This window comes from Microtus oregoni, unplaced genomic scaffold, assembly GCF_018167655.1.
Source record: "Microtus oregoni isolate MIOR12 unplaced genomic scaffold, Mior012 000007F_ref0000211, whole genome shotgun sequence".
NCBI classification, from domain to species: Eukaryota; Metazoa; Chordata; class Mammalia; order Rodentia; family Cricetidae; genus Microtus; species Microtus oregoni.
In genome coordinates this window covers 24,562,464-24,582,757 of record NW_024543066.1, presented here as the reverse complement: position 1 = coordinate 24,582,757, position 20,294 = coordinate 24,562,464, and the positions used below count along the sequence as shown (strand labels likewise).

At 43.2% G+C, this 20,294-nt stretch overlaps 1 protein-coding gene across 9 annotated transcripts in view; it reads left to right on the top strand.

The window, feature by feature from the left end:
* The window catches only part of Dst (dystonin), a 401,984-nt gene that overhangs the window by 154,739 nt on the left and 226,951 nt on the right, over nt 1–20,294 (top strand). For all 9 annotated transcript variants that reach the window (XM_041655211.1, XM_041655202.1, XM_041655203.1 and 6 more), the window contains one exon: nt 12,359–12,420. In XM_041655211.1, coding sequence (XP_041511145.1) covers nt 12,359–12,420 — 62 coding nt within the window. The remainder of the gene's footprint in view (nt 1–12,358; nt 12,421–20,294) is intronic.

The window sequence follows — 20,294 nt, the reverse complement described above, 5'->3', positions numbered from 1 at the left end:
GATGGGTGTGTTGGCACACCCGCTATCTCAGCACTCAGGAGATCGTGAGATACATGGCATAACTCTATCTTAAAAACTATATAGAATAAACTGTAGAAAAACTATATAGATATTATATATAAAAATAATATATGAATGTTAAAATATAAAACTTATAGAAGAAAAAATGAAAACTTTGTTTCATGTGTCTGAATCATATCGTTCATCTAGGTTCCGCTATATAGTAAATACAGATTGTGGTATGCGGTCACCAGAATTCGACTGGGAAGCCACTGGTCAAATGATCCAATGACTTGTACAAATAGATGACAAGAGTTGGTGAAGGGAGCCAGCCTGTAGTTTGAAAGAGACTAAAGAGATACATCAGTTAACTTGGAAGCATTTGACCTCATTGGAATGCAGAAAGAAACAAAAACCACAAGTAGAAGTAGGTTACTGGGGGAAATCAGACACTCTCCCCATGGTCTTCAGCAGGTTTTGGTGTGATGAATTAAGATGTCTGTGATTAATTTCTAAACAACTTACAGTGGGAAAAATAAAGAGAGCTAGAAATAGAAGATTGTGAATTGTTATTTGATGAGCTGTTTCAGAATAAGAAATTCCCTAAAGGAGTAATGTTAAGACCTTTCCTAAGCTGCTAAAATGTGACTGCAGATGAGCCCTTCCTTCGAGGGCGGGGTCATGGTAGACCTCAGTCACAACCTTAGTCCTAAGTCTCCTGCTTTGTGGAGGTGGAGTCATCCATGAACCCACAACCCTGTTAGGACCTGTCCTAGTTTCCCTGGTGCTGTGGTCAAATCCCGTGACCTAAAGCCACTCAAGGAAGAAGACACTCACATTGGCCTGCAGTTCCAGAGGGATCGATTCCGTAATGGCAGGGAAGACAGAGCCTGGCAGCAGGAACGAGAAGCTGCCTCGTCACTCTTTTCCACATACACACAGAAAGCAGAGAGGGAGTGGGAAGTAGAGCAAGGTTGTAAACCCTCAGAGTCTGTTCCCAGTGACTTACTTCTCCTAAAGGGTCCCTAGCTTTCCCAAACAGTGCTGCCAACTGGGGGCTGAGTGTTCAAATATAAGAGTGTAAGGAGGACCTTCTTCACTCTGGCCGTCTGCTTAGTGCTAGCCTGTAGTTCAAACTGTGCTGTGCAGTACCAGGCCCTGACTGAGATTTGGCAGACAGAAGAAAGCCCTTTCTTGTGAGGATGCTCTCCCTGCCATCAGGTGCTCCTGAGATGGTCTAATGTCAGGGAACCCATGCTTTTTCAGATTAAATAAATACTCCCTGTCATCTCTTTGTTAAAATTCCACCATTGTCTTAAACAGCCTAAGGAGGTGAGGTTGGGGATTTTGTGATGTGTGGAGAGACATGCAGAGAGTTCAGGTGGAACACAGACCTGCTGAGTGATGGAGTGGTCCTTGACTCATTCATAGAGGATCCAGTGTGTGCCACATCTGCTTCTGGCTGGGTGTTGTATTTAATCCTCGTGGTTGTTGGCTCTTGGTTCCACTGTGAACTCAAGGTTCAGGAAGGGTAATTTTTCTTGGCTTATGAAGCTAGTTATTTCTAGAACTTATTTTTGGTTTCCTCTGTTTCCAAAGTCTTATTTTCCTGAATTGTACATGTTACTCAATAGATTTCAGGTTTAGAATGTATTTGGAGATGCTTAATACAATCTTCTGCAAGTTTTGTGTGCTCTCAAACTTTGATTTCTACTGTTTTGTGGGACGCGTGGAGGAACTTAGGGCCCTTCATGTTTTAACTGTGAGAGGGTGTGAGGAGGTAGAAACCGCTACTATGTATTAGCTTAAAAAAGAAAAGGATAGTGATGTGTCCAGTATACAGTGAGTGATGAGCCTGAAACTGTGCTGTGAAATTGTCAGATTCTTCACTTTGCTGAGTTAAAATCAGTGATAAGAACTTCAGGTGCTTTGTCTGTGGGGGAAATTGCTGTGACATGGGTGGTGTATCCACTGAGTCCACACAGCACATCTGGAATGTTAATGTTCACACTACAGTTTTTTTGGCCATGTCAGAATATTTACAGTTTCCACTCTAAAATCCCTTAGTTGTACTGAATCAGGAGGGGAAATCCATAGTGTGCAATTAACCAGAAAAGTGATTATATTATTACATTAGGCACTTTTGATGTTCATTAATAACTTTGAATGGAATAAATATGCCAACAGCTCACAATATAAAATAAACCATGACCACAGAGTCACTATTTATTATAAAATTAATTTCTTGGAATAAATATGTTTGCTGCTTTTGTTTGATGGTTTGTTTTTAAATATTGGAGTTATATAGATACTTAGGTTTTCTACAGAGACCCACAGTAAGGGTAGGTTAAAAAGATCACTTCAGCTTCCATTCACGGAGCAGTCCAGAGAAGGGAGTGTAGGCCGGCATGCAGCCCATGCTGTCTGTGGTCACTGGGCGGCACGATGCTCACACGGAGAGGCTGGGTGCTTTAGAAATGTGTGTAGTGTCCTTGCTGTCTCTTCCCCATGAGTCTGATTGAGCACTTCAGTCATTTTATCTGGTAGAACAGAGGATTAGTGGCATTCGGTGCTTTCCATACTTAGGTCAGAGACCGTCAGGAAAGTTCCCAGTAGTTTGGACCTGGGGCTGAGGTCCCTTAGGCTGCAGTTCATTGTCTAGGGAAGTCAGGCCACACAGACAGAAACCTGTGAGTGTTCTTTTGACTGCCCCCAACATCCCTGCTGATAGTGATTTTCAGCTATTAGATACGTGAGTCAGAATGCCTCCAGGTGACTTTAGCTCTCAGCTGCTGGACTTTACCAGTGGGGGACAAGCTGTCCCCACTATTCCCTATTTTGAGTTTCTGACATGCAGAATTTATATTCATAATAAATGCTTGCTTTATACAGTTAAGTTCTGGAGTGTTTTGTTACACAGCGGTAGTAACTGGAGGGACCCAAGCCTCCTTCATATTGCTTTGCCCATATTTTCCTTCACATAAGGAAGTTCAGAGGTTGAAGAAATGGCTCAGAGGTTAAGAATGCTTGATGTTCTTACAAGGGACCAGAGTTTGGTTCCTAGTACCTATATCAGGTGGCTCACGACCACCCCTAACATCAGAAGAATCACTCATGCCAACCTGCCTTACCCATCATGATGGACTACTCCTGAAATAGGTGAGCCAGAATGAAGCCTTCTTTTGTCCGGTGTAGTCGCAGCAATGAGAGAATTAACCAATCCAGAGTCACTTTCCCTTAGGTCTGACTAGGAGGCTCCTTTGCACTTGAGCCCATTTCCTGCTATGATGACCCATCTGGCAGGTGCCTCAGCCAGACTTCTAGGGAATTCTGTATTCAGTCTGTACCAGGCAGAACCAGGTACCTGGCCACTTTCCCAGGGTACCACATAGGAAACAGTGCCCTCTTCTGTCATTCACTCAGTCTGCTGACTGCTTTCAGGGGCAGTGCCTTTGACTTCATCTTCTTTCTTCAGATGGTTCGCTCCTGTCTGCGAGCACCATGATTCGTCTCTCAGAACAGGAAAGGATATCTTGTTAGACCCAGAGGAGAGCTTCATCAGGGCCCTCGTTAGTAGAGGCAGTGAGGGGAGGCAGGAGTGAAGCACTTTGGGAAATTCTCCCCCAGCAAAGCTGCACAGTCTTGCTGAATAATTCTGTTTTTGAAATCATAAATAATTACTGCCATCTTCCATGACATTTCTATAATTTCCTTTTCATGTGGATAAATAGTTATACTAAGAGTGTGTGAATGCAGTTCAGATATTGTTATGTGTACTTTAAGGTCAGCCAGACTATTTATCTCTTTGAGCTTTGTGTCTTTGCAGTCAATTTCCTGCTGGTATTATTTACCAAGAAAAGGATGGGTGATCCATAGACCCGTGTTCAAGCTCATTGCCTGCGAGGTGATGAATAAATTGTTCCCAATTACAAATACCTCATTTTCATTGTTTTTAATGGTCAAAAGTACACATGATCAGAAAGCTGGGTGATTATGGGATGTCGTGTAATTTGCTGATGCTAGCTTCCCATTTCCTGTCCTTCTCATTCCTTCTGTGTGTGATGCTACTGTTCCTGCTTCCTCAAGATGCTTCTGATGTTGGCATTGCCTAGATTAGATGTGTGCATTCAGGTCCCTCAGATTGCATTAGGAGGGTATATCACTCTAGGCCAAGGAATCTCTTAGGCACATAGCATTCATTATTTCTTTTCAAATCCCCTTTACACATGCCACACAGTCATGAGCAAGATGTGTGATTTATTCTCTACATGGTCAGTCTTAGCATATTCCTGTTGAATCGGTGGAATGCTGCCTTCTTAGAAAGATGGGCTTGTTTCAAAGAAGAATGATGAGAGGTTGGAGAGATGGCACTGTCAGTGAAGTACCTCCCCAATATGCAATTAAAGAAACTGGCCAAGGTTGCTATATTCTCACGGCAGCTATACAGCACAAGGTAGCGCATGTGCACAACTCCAGCACTGGGGAGATAAAGACAGGAAGATCCCTGGAGCTTGTTGGTTAGCCAGTCAAGCAGAATTGATGAGTTCCTAGTTTGGTGAGAGACCCTGCATCAGAAAAATAAGGTGGAAAGCAACGAAAGTAATTAACTAACATTGACCTCAGAACTCCATAACACACATACACGTGCATACATATATGCCCACACCCACATAAACATCTAAATCCATTCATCTATAAAACTGTTTAGTTATGTATGCATAAATCTAAGCTGCCATAGGATTTGCAGTCTGAGCCATTATTAACTTACAGAGGTTTTTATATTAAAACACACACGGAGCTCATATGGTTTTGAAGATTGAATTGAGATTTTCAGTCATTAGATGTCAGACATTGCTTGGATTCTAAAGTTGTATTATTTCGTACTCCATGGTCCTTTCTCCTTTTCTTGGAAGAGATTTACACTCGATCAGATCCTCTAGTTCCACCTCCCACCCGAGGGGGCCTTTCAAGCACTGCCCCTCGAAACAGATGTTAGCACTGTTTTTTGTTGTTTATTTGCTTGCTTGCTTGTTTGCTTGAGATGTGTAGCTCTGGCTGGTTTGGAATAGAATGGCTCTGCCTACCAAGTGCTCAGATTAAGCGCATGAACAACCATTCCGTCATCCTCAGCACTTTAAACTACCCGGAACCCCAGATTTTCAAGGTAATACCAGTAGAAACCAGGGAAGAAAAGACATCTTTAAATAATATCTGTATGGTTGAGACGTTCAGGAACCAACAGAACAAACCGATACTTGTGTAAATTCACTCCTTTCCATTGTGAAACATTTCGTTTTTGTGATTACACTGTAATTAGCTTGAAGATATGGAATGTGATCATTAAGAATTGTATTGAATGTCTGTATGGACATTTTCCTTCGTGACTCTTACCTGATCTTTTGGCTGTCTTAACCTCTGCCCCAGAGTTGCTAGTTTTAGTATTAAGAGAGCAGGTTCTTAGGCTTCCTTCCTGGATTTGGATCCTGGTGCTTGTGTTATCGTTTTTCTAACCTTGAACACATAAGTAGAGTTCTCAGTGCTTCAGTTTTTCTCTCTGTAAAATCTGTACTAAAGACATGCAGTGGTCAGGTCAGGGCCTTGTGTGCCTCAAGGCCTCGTGATTACATGGATGTTATACATGTCAAGTTCCCAAAAGTTGTATGAGTGATGGCCCTTTTCTGCTTCAGCACCATCTCTGGGTGCCCGTTTTTGCACATATTGAGCCATTAATAAAACTTCCTCAAATGCAGCTTTCCTTATAGATGTGATCCATCTGTCATCATGGTTCTCCTAGCTCTTATTTTTTATTAAATAACTTACTTAGTCATCAGCAATCTTTACGGACTTGATGGCGACGCATTTGTACTCACAGAGATAAGCAGGGCGGTCGCAGGAGTTTAGTCTAAGACCACTCATCCGATAGAAATGCCTGGAGAGATATCCAAGCAGAGTATCTACTTCTTTAAAATTTGCCTTTAGTTTTCAAGATATGTAAGCAGACAAGGTGAGCATTCTCTAGAGCAGTGGTTCTCAACCTTTCTAATGCAGTGACCCTTTAATACAGTTCCTCGTGTTGTGTAATTATTTCCTCAAGCATGTCATTATTTCCATTGCTACTTCACAACTATAATTTTGCTCCTGTTATGGATTGTAATGTAAATCGCTGATATACAGGATGATATGTGGCCCCACAGGTCGAGAACTGCTGCTCTAGGATATTAGATGTGTAGATCTTAGCTCAGACTCTCTAGAGAGCGAATGTATAGGGAAGTCATCTGTTGATCAGAGCTCTGTTTTCATCTGTTTTACATCCCATCCTGTGGGTCAGCTTTGGTTGGGAGACTGAGTCTCTGAACAGACATATGAGGTCTTTTTTCCCAAGAGGAAGTGAGCCCCAGGAAGAGGTCACCGGCACCCGGCATCTGTGTAACTGGTCTGTGCACCTTTGCCTTTTCCCATCATTGCTCATGAGTGAATGCAGTGACGGAGGCCATGGTGGGACAGAACTTTCCTGGGCTAGGACTGGGAGAGCTGGGTGTGGCTCTGTGGCACAGGGGCATGCCTGGTGATTCTGCAAGTAGGCAGTTGTCTATGCCAGCTGCAAACTGCATTTAAATAATCTCTGTTGGGTGGGAGGCTATCGTTAGGAAGCAAGCCCAGACCCGTCACTTTTTCCAGTGGTTCAGTAGTTGTCTCTGCTCTTCCCATCCTTGCATCCTTGCTGCTGACTCACTGTGTGGCTGGCTTTGTTTTTATTGGAGTAAACAGTGCTAAATATGTGACTCATGGCTGCAGTCTCCATTGCCTTGAGACCTCTGTCACAGCCTGGTGACAAGAGCCCCAACAGTTTGAAAGGATTTATTAGGACTTCTATGTCAGTAGGCTTTATGGAAAGTGAAAGTTAACTGAGGTATATTAGGACTTATTCTTTTGGCTCTTCTGACACATTCAGGAAATTGGAGTAGTGCAGAATTAAAGCACACATCCCCTGTCCATCCTGGTTTCTCCACGATACACGCTGTGTGTGTCTCATTGTTCCTGCACAGCGGGAATGGCAGTGGAGACCCTTGGAAGCCCTCGCTCTGCTGCTCCTCACTTGACAGCAACCTCTGGGCAGACTGAGTTCTTGGAAATTTAGGGTTTGCTTTTCTAACTGGTAAAATGAAGATTGGTAAGTATAGTAGTAGGATTATGGGGGGGCGGTGTGCAGGGCGTTTGTGGTGCCAGGAGCCTGATGGGCAAGTTCTGTGCCTGAGGTGTGCCAGGGTCCTGGTGTTCATGTTGTGTATGAGTTTCTGGGTCTTCCCTGTAGTCTCTTATTGTATTTGAATTTTAGAACAAACTGTTTTAGCCAGTGTTAGTGTAACACGGATGCAGAGTGGTAAGCATGCTCTGTACATAACATGGACTGGGATGGCAGAGAGATCTTGTGTGATGGTTACATGGAGCAGTGTAGCAATAATTCTCTTTGCGGTCGTGTGTTTATAGTCTGCTCAGGTAGGAGAAAGTAGATTGAAAAGCAGATTCCTGAAGGTTTGTATTAAATTCTTGGTCGATCATAAGAACAGGTAGGGTATCAACCAGTAAGTTCCTCCTCAGAGTAGAGCCTAGTACCTCTGTTCCGGCCTCTGGGGACCCAGAGCTGCACTGACCGGAAGGCGTGCATTCTGACATCAGTTAGGGAGAGGACAAACACAAAAGCATTTGTAGAGAGAGATTTAGGCTTCTGTTGAGCATCTCAGCTTACGCAGCACATTCTATGTCCTGTCTCTGGATCCCTCACAAAGACCCGTGAACCCATACTGTATTTTGTGTTTGGTAATTAAACTTCAAACAAGGAGACCTTGCAAGCCGGGCAATATCTGCAGGTGCTCTCAGTTATAATTTTCTTTGCAGAGGCCTTCTGCAGCCCTGTTCCCCTGCTGGTTCCCTCAGCCTTCCTCTGAGGAGCTTGTCTCCAGTTCCACTCCTTCGTCTCTTCCCTTTACCGTCCTCTCCTCGGCCGTCAGCACGGGCACGAGCCCGGCATACCCACTATGCCGCTCTGCCTTTAAACCTGCATAGGGCACTGGGGCCGAGTCTTCGTGTTTTTCCTGTGTTTTCTGCAGTCTGCTAGACTTTTCAATACATGTGATGATGCATAAATGTCTTTCTTCTGAAAGATCCGTTGCATCCAGGGATAGGTGGAATGGAAAATGAGTGGCAGCATGCCAGCCCCTCTCCTTTCACCTCACATCCTTCTGATGAAATCCTTCCGGTGCCTTTTATAGATACATATGTATCGACATTGAGTAGTTTTCATTTTGTCACTCTATCGTGGAAATCTTTCTTCATGTCAGTATGTGCTGATTTTTAACACTGAAGTTTCACAGCGTGAGTGAGCTGTAACTCATTTATCTGGTCTCCTATTGATCATCGTTTAAACTCTAACATATTCGGCCACAGTAAACAGCCTTGGGAGCTAATCACACACTATATACAAGCATTTCGTTACAGTTCCCGCAAGTAGGATGATTGATTCTGAAAGTGTATTTATTTAACTATGTGATACAAATGACCAAATCATCCTGCTAAATGCTATAATCTACCTGTCTGCATCAGAGTAGGTAGGAACTACCCGTTTCTCTGCATTTGCTATTACCATTCTCACAAATCTATGCCAGCGTAAAGTTTGCTTATTTGTCTGTCTGTCTATTTATTTATTTTCGCCTGGTACGGTGGCACACGCCTGTAACTCAGGCAGTTCAGAGGTGGAGGCTGGAGGATCAGTAGTTCAAGGTCAGCTTAGCTACTCGAGACCCTCTATTTCAAAGAAAACAAAACTTAAAAACAATAAAATGTATTCATTACTGAGTGGAAGGGTTGTTGAATATATCTCCACATCTTTATCAGTCATTTGCATTCCTTCTCTGAACTGTATTGATCCACATGCCATTTGTCCAGGGAGATGACCTCTGTATCCAGGAAGAGATAGCCTCTTTTCCTTTCAGAAAAGGAAAGGAACAGACAGTAAGTGCGAAGTCCAGGCAGGTGCTTTCTGATACTACTCTCAGCAGTAGTCATCACTGTTTATCACGTATGGTCTGATTAGGCAGAGTTGACAGTATCTAAGGATGTTCAGAACATCCCAACAGAAGTTGTCTAGCAATATCGGGTGTCTTTTTGTGACCAATTCTGTAGCTCCCTATTGTTGAAAATAAGTATGTGTGATCTTTCTTTTTAATTTTTACTTTGGAGTTACTGTTTGTATGGTGTCTGTTTGGGAAAACACATGTGATGTTTCACTTAAGCATGGAGGTGCTGATGATCTTTTGCGTGTTCAGAGCAAGGGTTCTCACTTCTTGACGTTATTTATTCATGCTTGGAAATGAAGCTCTGAGAAACTGGGAATTCCATGTTTTATGAATTGTAAGGGTAGGACTTCTGTTGCTTGACAAAGAAAAAAGTACTCTTTAGAATCAAACTAAGGATCTCCCTCTGGCCTTTCCTTTTCTCTCCCTTCTTTTCTACTTCCCTCCCTCCCTCCCCCTTCTTCCCTCCATCCCCCCTTTTTCCCTTCCTCCCTCCTTCCTTCTTTTCCTCCCTTCCCCCTTCTTCCTTTCCTCCCTCCTTCCTTCCTTCCCTCCCTCCCTATCCCTTTTCCCTCCCTCCCTCCCTCCCTCCCTCGTTCCCTCCCTCCCTCCCTTCTTCCTTCCCTCGCTTCCTCCCTCCCTCACTCTTTCCCTTCCTCCCACCCCTTACTTTTCTTCCCACTCTGTTATATCCCACTGGTTGGCCTCAGACTGGTAATCATAGGTGCACACCGGGTATACACAGTTTCTGGTTTGTACAACTTTAAAGTTTCCAATACCACCCAACACAGAGACTTGCTTTGAAAGTCAAGTGCACTTTATTTATGGAGTATGCTTACAGAAATATTTCTCCCCAAAGAATATGTCTAACCTGTAAAGGTGTGCTTTCCAAATCTCACGTGTGTAGCTAGGGTGAGCTGTGTTGCCTGGGTGCTGCCTTTCACCACAAGGGGATCCTTCCTGCCTGCTGTGTTAGAAGTGCAATATTCAGTTGCTTCTGCTGTAAAATCTGATATCCTCTTGGTTGCCTCACTGTCCCTCAAAAATTAACAAGAGACAGGTGTGGGGAGAAGATTGAGGACTCTGCCTTTAAAGAGACTTCTGGCTCCCTTCGTGAGAGGAACAGACCAGCTAGCTTGTTTTCAGTAGCAGCTGTGCAGTACTCTGGCTTGCTAATGTTTGTTTAAGAAGGGGTGTTGACTAGTTCCACAGCAAGTAGGAGTGTCTAGTCAGGGCTTTCCTTTCTGTGGAGAAAGTTAGCAGCACACTGACACATCACGCTTCCAACGAGAGAGTCCAGGACCTTCCGCACCGATCCCCACAGAATGATGGGGCAGCTTGTGAAAAGCGGTCAGGACTGGCGTGCACAGCTGGCAGGACTTATGTGTTGTATGGGTTAGTACAGTCGCCCCAGAACGCCTCGCGCAGCGCAGAGTTTGGAAAGGAAAGTTGTGCTACCAGTTGTGGATTGCAGGGCAGAGCCGATGACTGTGGGGTGCCTTGAGGAATCTGGGGAGAATCTCGACTACCTTTTGGCTTGCCTGAGAGAACTTTGCTTCAGATAGTTGTGCAGAGGCTAAGTCTTTAAGTAGCGGTGACATTTGCTGTGTGCAGCACTAAGTATATTTAACTGTGATTGCTCTTTACTGGGAAACGTAAACAGTGTGAGCGGTGATAACTGCTCTTTGTATGATTTTTTTCTTATATTCTATTATTTGTATTGGTGTGTTTGTGTATTTTCAGCTACCATGTACTTCATAGGGTGAACATAAATATATATTTTCATTTAAAACTGATTGTAAATAAGATAATATTAACTAGAGGAATGCTATAAAACTCGATTCAGAATACTAACTGGGCAGTTCCTAAAACCAACAGATCTGGCTAAAACACAGGAATGATGGCTGGCTTCTTTGTTGTCATGGCAACAGTGCCCTAAATATAAATCTCAGTGTTAAGCATCCCTGACTGAAATGAGGAAAATCACCACGAGACTTGTAATTGGAAAATTAGATGTTGTAATCTGGCATACTCCCTTTTAAAATGATTCCCTTTTGAAATAGTGCACATGGTGGTAAAATTGCCTGGTCTTCCCGGGCTTACGTTCTTTGCTGGATGCAGTGTAGTTACTGTCTTGAAGGAGTTGTTGCTATGGTCCTGCTGCAGGGACTTTCTTGGTGAGGATCTCCTCGGTACGGCAAGGCACGCATCTAGGTTTACCAAGACTTAAGAGAAGGTTTGGGCTGTTTTCTTTAGAAGATGGCAGCAGAATTCATGCATTACACGTCACCAGGTGAGCTTGGTCTTTTACTTAACTCATGCGCTTGCATTGTGGGTCACAGTGCCCAGGGGTTGAGCATCATCTCAGCCTTCGGTGGTGCTTCTGAGCCTCTCTGTGACCATGCCGCATTTCAGTGGTCAGCTCCTGCTGACGGTTGTGGTCTCTAAGTAAATTGCTCTGTTAAATTTTCTTTCCTGGTGGACCATTTGTGTAAGAAGTGAGCCAGTCCATTTTTAGGACCTAGGTTCTTCCTTTTCATGCTTCTTAACCTATAGGCTTGATATTTGCTTAATTTAGAAAACAAAACATCCCATTTTGGTTACCATTCCATACCCAAGAGAACAAGAGTTTACATGAAACACATTGGACATGGAACTTTAGGACCTCATATTGTTAGGTGAAGACTAAGTAAATCAATACAGTTTGGAGGATAGTTATAGGAATTTCTTCATTTTCACTTTGCAACTTAATATGGAAGCTGCCTTCTTTTGAATCTTGAGTTTTCTTTTTGTAGTGCTCAATTTTAAAGGCAGGACCTTGCTCCACTGAGCCACATTCCCAGCTCCACGTTTTTATAAGGCATTTAAAAACAGTTTTCTTAGGGATCTGCTGTTAGGGTCCCAGGCTGCTAGTTGGACAGGACGATCTAAACATCACATAAGTAATTTTCATGCCCACTGTTTCGCTGTTTTCTTGCTGCTGGACGCTTAGAGGGCACGGCGGCCCCAGTGGTGTGAGAGCTGCCCTTTGGTGCAGCCCTCCATAGTTTGTAATTTGTCCATCATTCACTTTGACCTGCAGGACCCTCTCTGCGCCCCTCCCCCCAGCTCATCATCTTTGCTAGGGTGAGTCCTTGGCTTCCATTTGAAAGGTTAACAGCACCTGGGGTAGCGTGAGCATGGAAGCATATCCTCCGAATGCCCCACCTTGTTCAACTCTAAGACGTGAAGTTTTCTGTGTGTGGATCATACCAACCTTATTTTATGTTTTCTTTTTTATTTTCTAGATGAGCGGGACAAAGTTCAGAAGAAAACATTTACCAAATGGATCAATCAGCACCTGATGAAGGTGAGTTACTCGTTCACACCCTGGCGCTGTTTTCCACCAGGCAGAGTTGTGGGTGGCACACACTGTCAGTGTATGTCAATGGCACGCGCATTTGAGGCACGTGTGTTATCTGGTGTGTGACTGGTGGGGAATGATGGTGGAGGTGGGAGACTAAGTGCTCCTGACCACAGCGTATTTCATGACATTAGTAAAACCTCTTGTTATTAGACGCAAAAAAATATTGGCAGTTCAAGGAGTCTTTAAACTTCATTCGTTTGGATTGGGAAAGTTGCATTCTGGAACAAGCTGTCTCTCTTTAAGGCTCCAGTTCTGGACTCAGATTTCTTTGGATAGTTGAGGTCAGGTGAGAATGAAATTGGAAATCGTTTTACTTCTTTCTTGGGATTGTATCTTTATTGTTCTGGGAAATAGCTGTGGTTCTTACTATTACTGGTGTGCTGTGTGTCACCTTGAGAATTTGATAGACCCTCCAGAAAAGCACACAGAATCTTCCTTATTATTTATAAAGTTGTTGAATTCCACTGAAGCCCATGTGCTTTTGAAATGAACTGTTGGTCATTTTCTCCCCCTCTTTTTGTAAAGACCTCTGAAATTTCAATAGTGAATCATTCTGGGCAGGAAGAGTTTTTTTCATTTAAACCACCATACAGTGTAGAGGCAGCACCAGCATCAAAAGTGATTCCGGGGCACCTTCATGTATGTTGTAAGTTCCAGGCCAGCAAGAGCTGCATAGTAAAACTCCATTTCAAAAAAAAATGATTTTAATTTCAGTGACATATCAGAATTATCTGAGAGATTCACCAGTCCCCGTCTCCTCTCCCTTACCAAGCGGCACCCTGTGTCTGGTGATCGTTTGTAGAGAGAGCGCAGTGCTCACTTTCTAGTGAGGAGTCATTTTGGCAGGGAACCTGTGTGCTGACAAGGTGTAGATGCTGAGACCTGCTTTATCATGCTTTTGTGAAAGCATCACGGAACGCTTTGTGGACTGAGGAAGAGACCAGTTTTATCTGCCATCTTCCAAGTTTTTGGCCAATCCTGCATGTACCAGGGACTTGTGTTGAATCCTCTCCACAGCATAGGACAGAGATGGGCTGCAGTCAGCTGTGGAGTATGGAACTTTGGGGCTTAAGCTCCAGGAGGGTTTCTTTGTTAGTTACTTTTTTATTGTTGCAAGAAGACACCATGACCAATTTGTAAAAGAAAGTCTTTAAGTTGAAGCTTAGGGTTTCAGAAGATTAGAGTCCATGGCCTTCATAGCAAGGAACATGGATGAGAGTAGGCAGGCAGGCGTGATGCTACAGTAGTAACTGAAAGCTTATATCTGGAGACACAGGAGAAGGAGGGAGGGAAGGAGAGAGGGAGGGAAGGAGGAAGGAAAGGAGGGAAGCTAGGGTCTTTTGAAACCTCAAAGCTCAGCCCCAGTGACACACCTTCACCGACGAGGCCATACCTCCTAATCCTTCCTAAACAGTTCCACCAACTAGGAAACAAGTATTCAAACATATGAGTCTATGGCTGCCATTTTCATCCAGGCTACCAGTTTCCCATTTCAGAATGGTTGCTATGGAAGCATCTCTTTGATGAAGAGGCCCTATTACTGCTGCTGACCTCACAGCCTCCATGGTGGTCATTAAGTCACACCAGTGCCAGAGATACATATAACAAAGGCGACTATCAAGGGGACCATAAATTGTAGCACTAGATGGGTCATTTTTGGGAGCTCATGTATGCCAGGCCAGTTGTATTGGGCTACTCATTGTACCAATGAGTACTCAACATAAGGTTGATGATTACACGTAAGAACATTTTGCTAAAAATATCCAAATATTAATTAAGTACTTGTGGACTCATTCTTAAGCCCATCATTGTTTGTGTCTAGAATATGCATTCTGTATGTAGTTACATATTAATTGTATATATTAAATTGTCATTCCTGCAGACAGCCCTCTGACATGGCTTAGTCTACTTATTTCACATACATGACCTTTAGGGTTAGATAGGTCACCACGGTTCAGAATCCTCTTTTACCTGGAATGTCAACTAGAATGTTTAACTCTCTGACTTTCTTGTATATAAAATGAAAATCTCAAAAATTTAAGGCTTAATTATGCAATATATAGTAACACTTGTCAAAATAAGTATTTTATACGCAACAGCCAGTAAATTGGTGTCCGCCTAGCTGCTTCATGCTGTAAGAGCAGGCTAGTTTATTCTGTGGATCCCTTTAGAGGTCAGGATTTTTGTTTAACTTGTGGTCAGGGTATAGTTCATTGGTTCAATGCTTGTTGAGCACACACAAGACCTTGGGCACAATTTCAAGCACACAAAGAAAACAAAATTAAATTAAAACGATCTCCTATTTAATGTAGAGTCACATTAGGGAGGTAAAGACTGGAATGTGGCCGTAGCTGACTTCTCAGGCTCTGGTTTTAGAGTAGCCCATGCTGGCTGTGACGAGAACCATGAACTGAGGCTGTGGATGTCAAACCCCAGCCGTACAAACATCTGCCCCCCCCCCCACTTTATTTCTCTCTTAAAGTCACATCATTATCCTGAAGTGAAGAAAAATACATAACATAAACGGTCTGGCCCATTAGGCAGAGGCAGTTTGCCTTGACCACGTTGCCCGTGTTTCCCCTAAGGGTTGAGAGAGGCATGCTGTACTGGGTGGTGACCCTGTTTCTGTCCCTGGAACAAATGCTGTTTTCAGTGGCGGTGTGATCATAATTCAGTTAGTAGGAACTAGAAGATAAGTATGTGCGTTTTGGTTAGAAAAACACTGTTAATATTGGAAAAATAGTCCCCTGCTGATTTTCTTCTCTTCACTGGACATGTTGGATATATTCAGGGTGAGACTAGAGTGGGTGCTGGGAGCCCTGTATCTTTCTTCCTTCCTTCAGTCCTTTTAAATTAATGAAAAGTATACTATTTGAAGAGATTTTGTAAAAATCAAATCATGTTATTTAAGTGTTAAGGCAATGAGATGATGGAAATTACCTGGCATGGTTGGTCGGTCTTCAGAAACTTGTGATACGCGAAAGTAAGCATCACCCGGTGCTTGTGGCTGTTACAGTCTCATGGGAAGCGTTTTTTTCCTTAAGATGTTTGATGAGGATTTAAAATGTTTTCTAGAGAAAATAACTGTCTTAGTCTACTGCTATGAAGAGATACCATGACCAAGGCAACTCTTAAAAGAAAGCATTTGCTTAGGGGCTTGCTTATAGTTTCTGAGGCTGAGAGCATGGCAGTAGGCAGGCATGGTGCTGGAGAAGTGGCTGAGAGCTCCGTCCTGAGCCACAGACAGAGAAAGATACAGACACACAGTATGACTGGGTCTGGCCAGGGATTTTGAATCCTCAATGCCTAGCCCCAGTGACACACTTCCTCCAACAATGCCACACCTCCTAATCCATCTAACCCTTTCAAAGAGTTCGACTCCCTAGTGACTAAGCTTTCAAACTTATGAACCTATTGGGTCCATTCTCATTCAGATCACCACAGTAATATTTCTTAGGCTTATTTTTATATTTATCAAAACTAATTGGTTCTTGTTTAAAGTAACTAGGCAGATGGGTGAAGCATACTTATTGGGAGCGTTGTCCCTTTGTCGCTGGTGTTTTCTCCAAATACACTTGAATTTTAGAGTTCTGCCTCGCTGTATGAGTGGCTGTGCCTCATGCACACTGACTGTGTCATCTGGCAAGTGTGTCCCTCTGATTCATCATCCTTTCAGATACTTAGAGGAGCAGAATCTGGTCAGCACATTCCTGTCTGCTGTAATTGTTTACCTAGGCAATCATGTCGTGTGAGCATTTATCCATGTGTTAGCATAACTTCAGCTTTGTCCCGTGGGTATGGTCGCTCCTGAAAATACTGCGGCTTTATTTAGCTCCATCACCTGGAGGGTTGTTTTAAAATGGCAGAATTCTCTTAGGAATTCTTTTGCAGCGTTTGTCTGCGACCATCCTGTCTGGGGTACTCTGTGTTTGTAAACTGGAAATCGTATATAACTGCATGTTATTACTGGTCACATGTGAGTCCACTTGCTGTGCTGCTTTCTGATAGCTCACAGGACAATAATCTGAGAAACAGCACCCAAGATTGAAGTACCGTACAGTACAGTACCTATGGCGTGCCTATGGAAGGAAGGAAGCCCTCTGTTCCCAAGGCACTGTAACTGTATCTATCAGAGGCTGCATGGCTTCCTTTACCTGTGGACCTGGCCCCAGGAGAGAGCAGCTGTGTCTTGGAGGATTGGTTTAAGGGTTGACAGTTTCTCTGAAGAGTCTTCTGCAGTGCTCGTGTGATGTGTTTTCTCCAGGGCCCATCATGCTGCCAGTTTCACAGGAAATGTATTCTTCTGCATCCATCAGTTAAACTGTTTTTTGTTTTCTGCAGCAGTATTGTGTGAACGGTTTATTACAATGCCTTTTTTCCAAATGTTAATTTACCGATATCTAACTTACTGGTTTATTTGGAGAAGAGCACCTGGATTCCAGGGCTGGACCACACTGTTAGTATGTGCAGGGCTACTACATGGTAGACAGCCACGGGACTGCAGGCTTTCACCTCCTTTCCTGTCTCTGCAGAGCTGAACTCACTCAGGCAAGAATGTCCTCTGGCACAGAGAAATCAGTGACTTTGTGTCCCGCTGAAGCAATCAGTCCACTCTTTGTTTTTTGATTGGTGACTAGAAGGACATCTAAACCCCCAAGCCAAGAGGGAACTGGGCTACAGAGAGAGGGGGGTGGGGAGGAAGAGAGGGGGAGAAGTATGTGGGGAGGGAGGGAAAGAAGGAGGGGAGATAGATAGATAGATAGATAGATAGATAGATAGATACTATTTGAACATTTCACTTAGGACAGGGGTGTTTTTTAATTACTGGTTTTATAAAGGGCCAATGAAAATACAGCAACTGCAGTATTTTGATTTTTAAAATCTTAAAATTCTTAAAATCTACTAATGAGATTTCCACCAGGTGCCCCAGACTTACTGGATAGGCTGTTAAAATACGTGTGACCTCCAGCAGCTTCTGAGTTACTAGTCCCGGGATGGGGCCTGAAAACTTGTCCTCCCAGAAAGTTGCTGAGTGTCCGTTTCTGAGCCAATGCTGAAGCCTCTGCTCTAGGGCCAGATACCGGGAGAAGGTGGTGCCTATGCCTTTAAATCACAGTACTTGGGAGGCAGAGGCAGGCCGATCTCTGAAGTTCAAGGCCAACTTGGTCTACAAAGCAAGTTCTAGGACAGCTAGGGATGTTACACAGAGAAATCCTGTCTCAAAAAAATTAAAGAAAAAGGAAGGAAGGAAGGAAGGAAAAGAAAGGACGGAAGGAAAGAAAAGGAAAGAAAAAGAAGAACCTGCCATGGATAAATGGATCAGTATGCAAATGACCCTCTGAATGTGCACTGTTTGTGTGAGTGTGTGGGTCGACGTGCTTGTTCACATTTGCAAAGCCCAGAGAGCAGTGCCGAGTGCTTTACTCTTACTTTCCACCATATTATCCCGTCAAGAAGTTGCACACACAAACACATATCCTATAAGCATTTTGATGTAGAAAATATAGCGATTAGAAATGGCAGCTCTCTTTCATCGAATCTCAACAGTATAGGTATACAGTCGTCCATGTGGTGTTTTACCACATTGTTACCGATGTTAGTCATAGTTTATCTAGCATTGGTCAAGACCACATGCTAGGGCCTGTTATTTTCCCATCTTACTGGGCTTCATTCTCACGACAGCCATTGTGGGTGCACTGTGATTACTCTGCCCCTGTGTTACAGGTGGTTAGCTGATACACAGAGAGCTCCCATGATTTCCCAAGGTTGCACAGCTAGTAATCCATAGGATGGCGTGGAAAAATCAGGCTAAGCAGCGTCCAGAGGGCTGGAGAGAAAGTGAAAATTATAACTCAGGTCTTTTGTTCTCTCTACCATGCTAAAGACTTCGGAATAGACTTGGAGTTGAGTGACCACACCTAGAAAGAGAAAGATGAGTGGTATTGGGACAGCCTGTTTGCTCTTGCAGCTAGGACTTGATATTTAAGTTATTGTTGCTGTGGAAGCTGCATTTAAGTGAGGACATGTTGGCAGTTCTTTGGAGAAATGTTAAAAACCCAAAGCATAAGATTTAGAAACAAGTCTTGTCAGTCAGGTTTTTATGATTGTAGGGGACACGTGACAGAGCACGAAGACATCAAAAGGGGACGGGGCTGCATTCACAGTAGGTTTTCATAATGGGAATGTTGATGGGAAAGTATGATGGGGAGCATAGAAGAGAGCACCTAACATCCCCCATGACCTGTACATGTGTGTGAACAAGCATAGACACATGTATGTTCCCCATTCTTATACACTGTATACACAGATGTACAGATACATGCATACATGCAGGTAACACTGGTGCACTCTTTACCCAGGCTGAGCTTTTGTTAATGTCACCTTAATTATGTCTGTTATTGACCCTTGTACTTTGAGCATATTTTAGTTAATTAATCAAATTATTTATTTATGTGTATGAATGTTCAGTCTGCATCTACCACTCGCATGCAGTACCATAAAATGCCTGAAGAGGGCACCACATCACCCGGAACTGTACGTACAATGGTTGTGAGCCTCTGTGTGGGTTCTGGGAGATGAACCTGGGTATTCTTCATCACTCCGCCGTCTCTTTAGCTCTAGTGTATATTCTTTAAAACAGTAATTTGAGCCATTGGGATAAAAGTTTTATATATATATATATATATATATATATAGAGAGAGAGAGAGAGAGAGAGAGAGAGGCTATTTTCCTCTAAACACTTGAAAATGTGTGGGAGTTTATCTTTGTATCCACACAGTAATCAGCTATACATTGGTGTCATAGTTAGCGGTGTATTCTGTTGGTTGATCTGCATTTTCTCACAGGACAGGATCCTGTCCCGCACTGATACTGTGCTTCGTTCCTTCCCTTTACCACGCTTTAATCAGAAAGAGTTTAACAGCCTTTATGTAAACATTGAGCATTGCTAAGTGTGTAGAATGTAGGTTTTCTGTAAGAGCCTCCTAGACAAAGAGAAAACACATGATTTAATCAGTATCTGTGTATGCGTGCTCGGTCTTACATGTTCCTCTGGTCCCAGTGTTACAGACTAAGCCCTGTGAGGGGAACAAAGTTTGCTGAAAGTATATATGGGGTACTCCCTGCTGTGCTCAGTCTCAGCCTTTGGATGCCAGTCCACTGAGCCTGTGCAAGTAAAAACTGTCTGCCGGCAGACAGCCCCTGGGCCCCAGGTCTCTGCTCTGAATCCTATTATAGGTTTAGAGTATGGAAAATTAGTTTGTTATAAAATCTATTCTGAACTTAAAATTATCTTGTGACATGAAAATTACTTTTCCCTTTTTTCTGTTAGAGTGATTTAAGCCCTTTTCAATGAGTATTACACTTGTCGACTACTGTTTTAAACTAATTATTAATAATTTAGTCAGATAATTTTAGTTCAATTTTGTCGATTATAATTTTCCTTTTCTTTTACTTCTTTCCTTTTCTGATCATTATTACCATTGCTCTTTCTGCTTGCTGATTACCTAATGCTGCACCGGTTAGTATGCAGTAGACAGACATGTCAGTCCTCATTTTACCATGAGATAACTGAGGCTCATGGGAGAAGACGAGGTAGTTTTATCTGCTCGACATGACAGAGCTGGAATGTGTCACAGCTGAGATGTAGTTGGCTCTTCTGATTCCAGAGAGCTTCTCTGTGAGGCCGTGGCTTCTGTTGGCATTCTTCTTTAATCGGTATGCTTTGCAAGAGTCTAGAGATATAGATAAAAGTATGCCAAGAAGCCAGGCAGCATTCCTGAAGGTCAAGTCTATTAGCTAGAGACAAGTAATGACT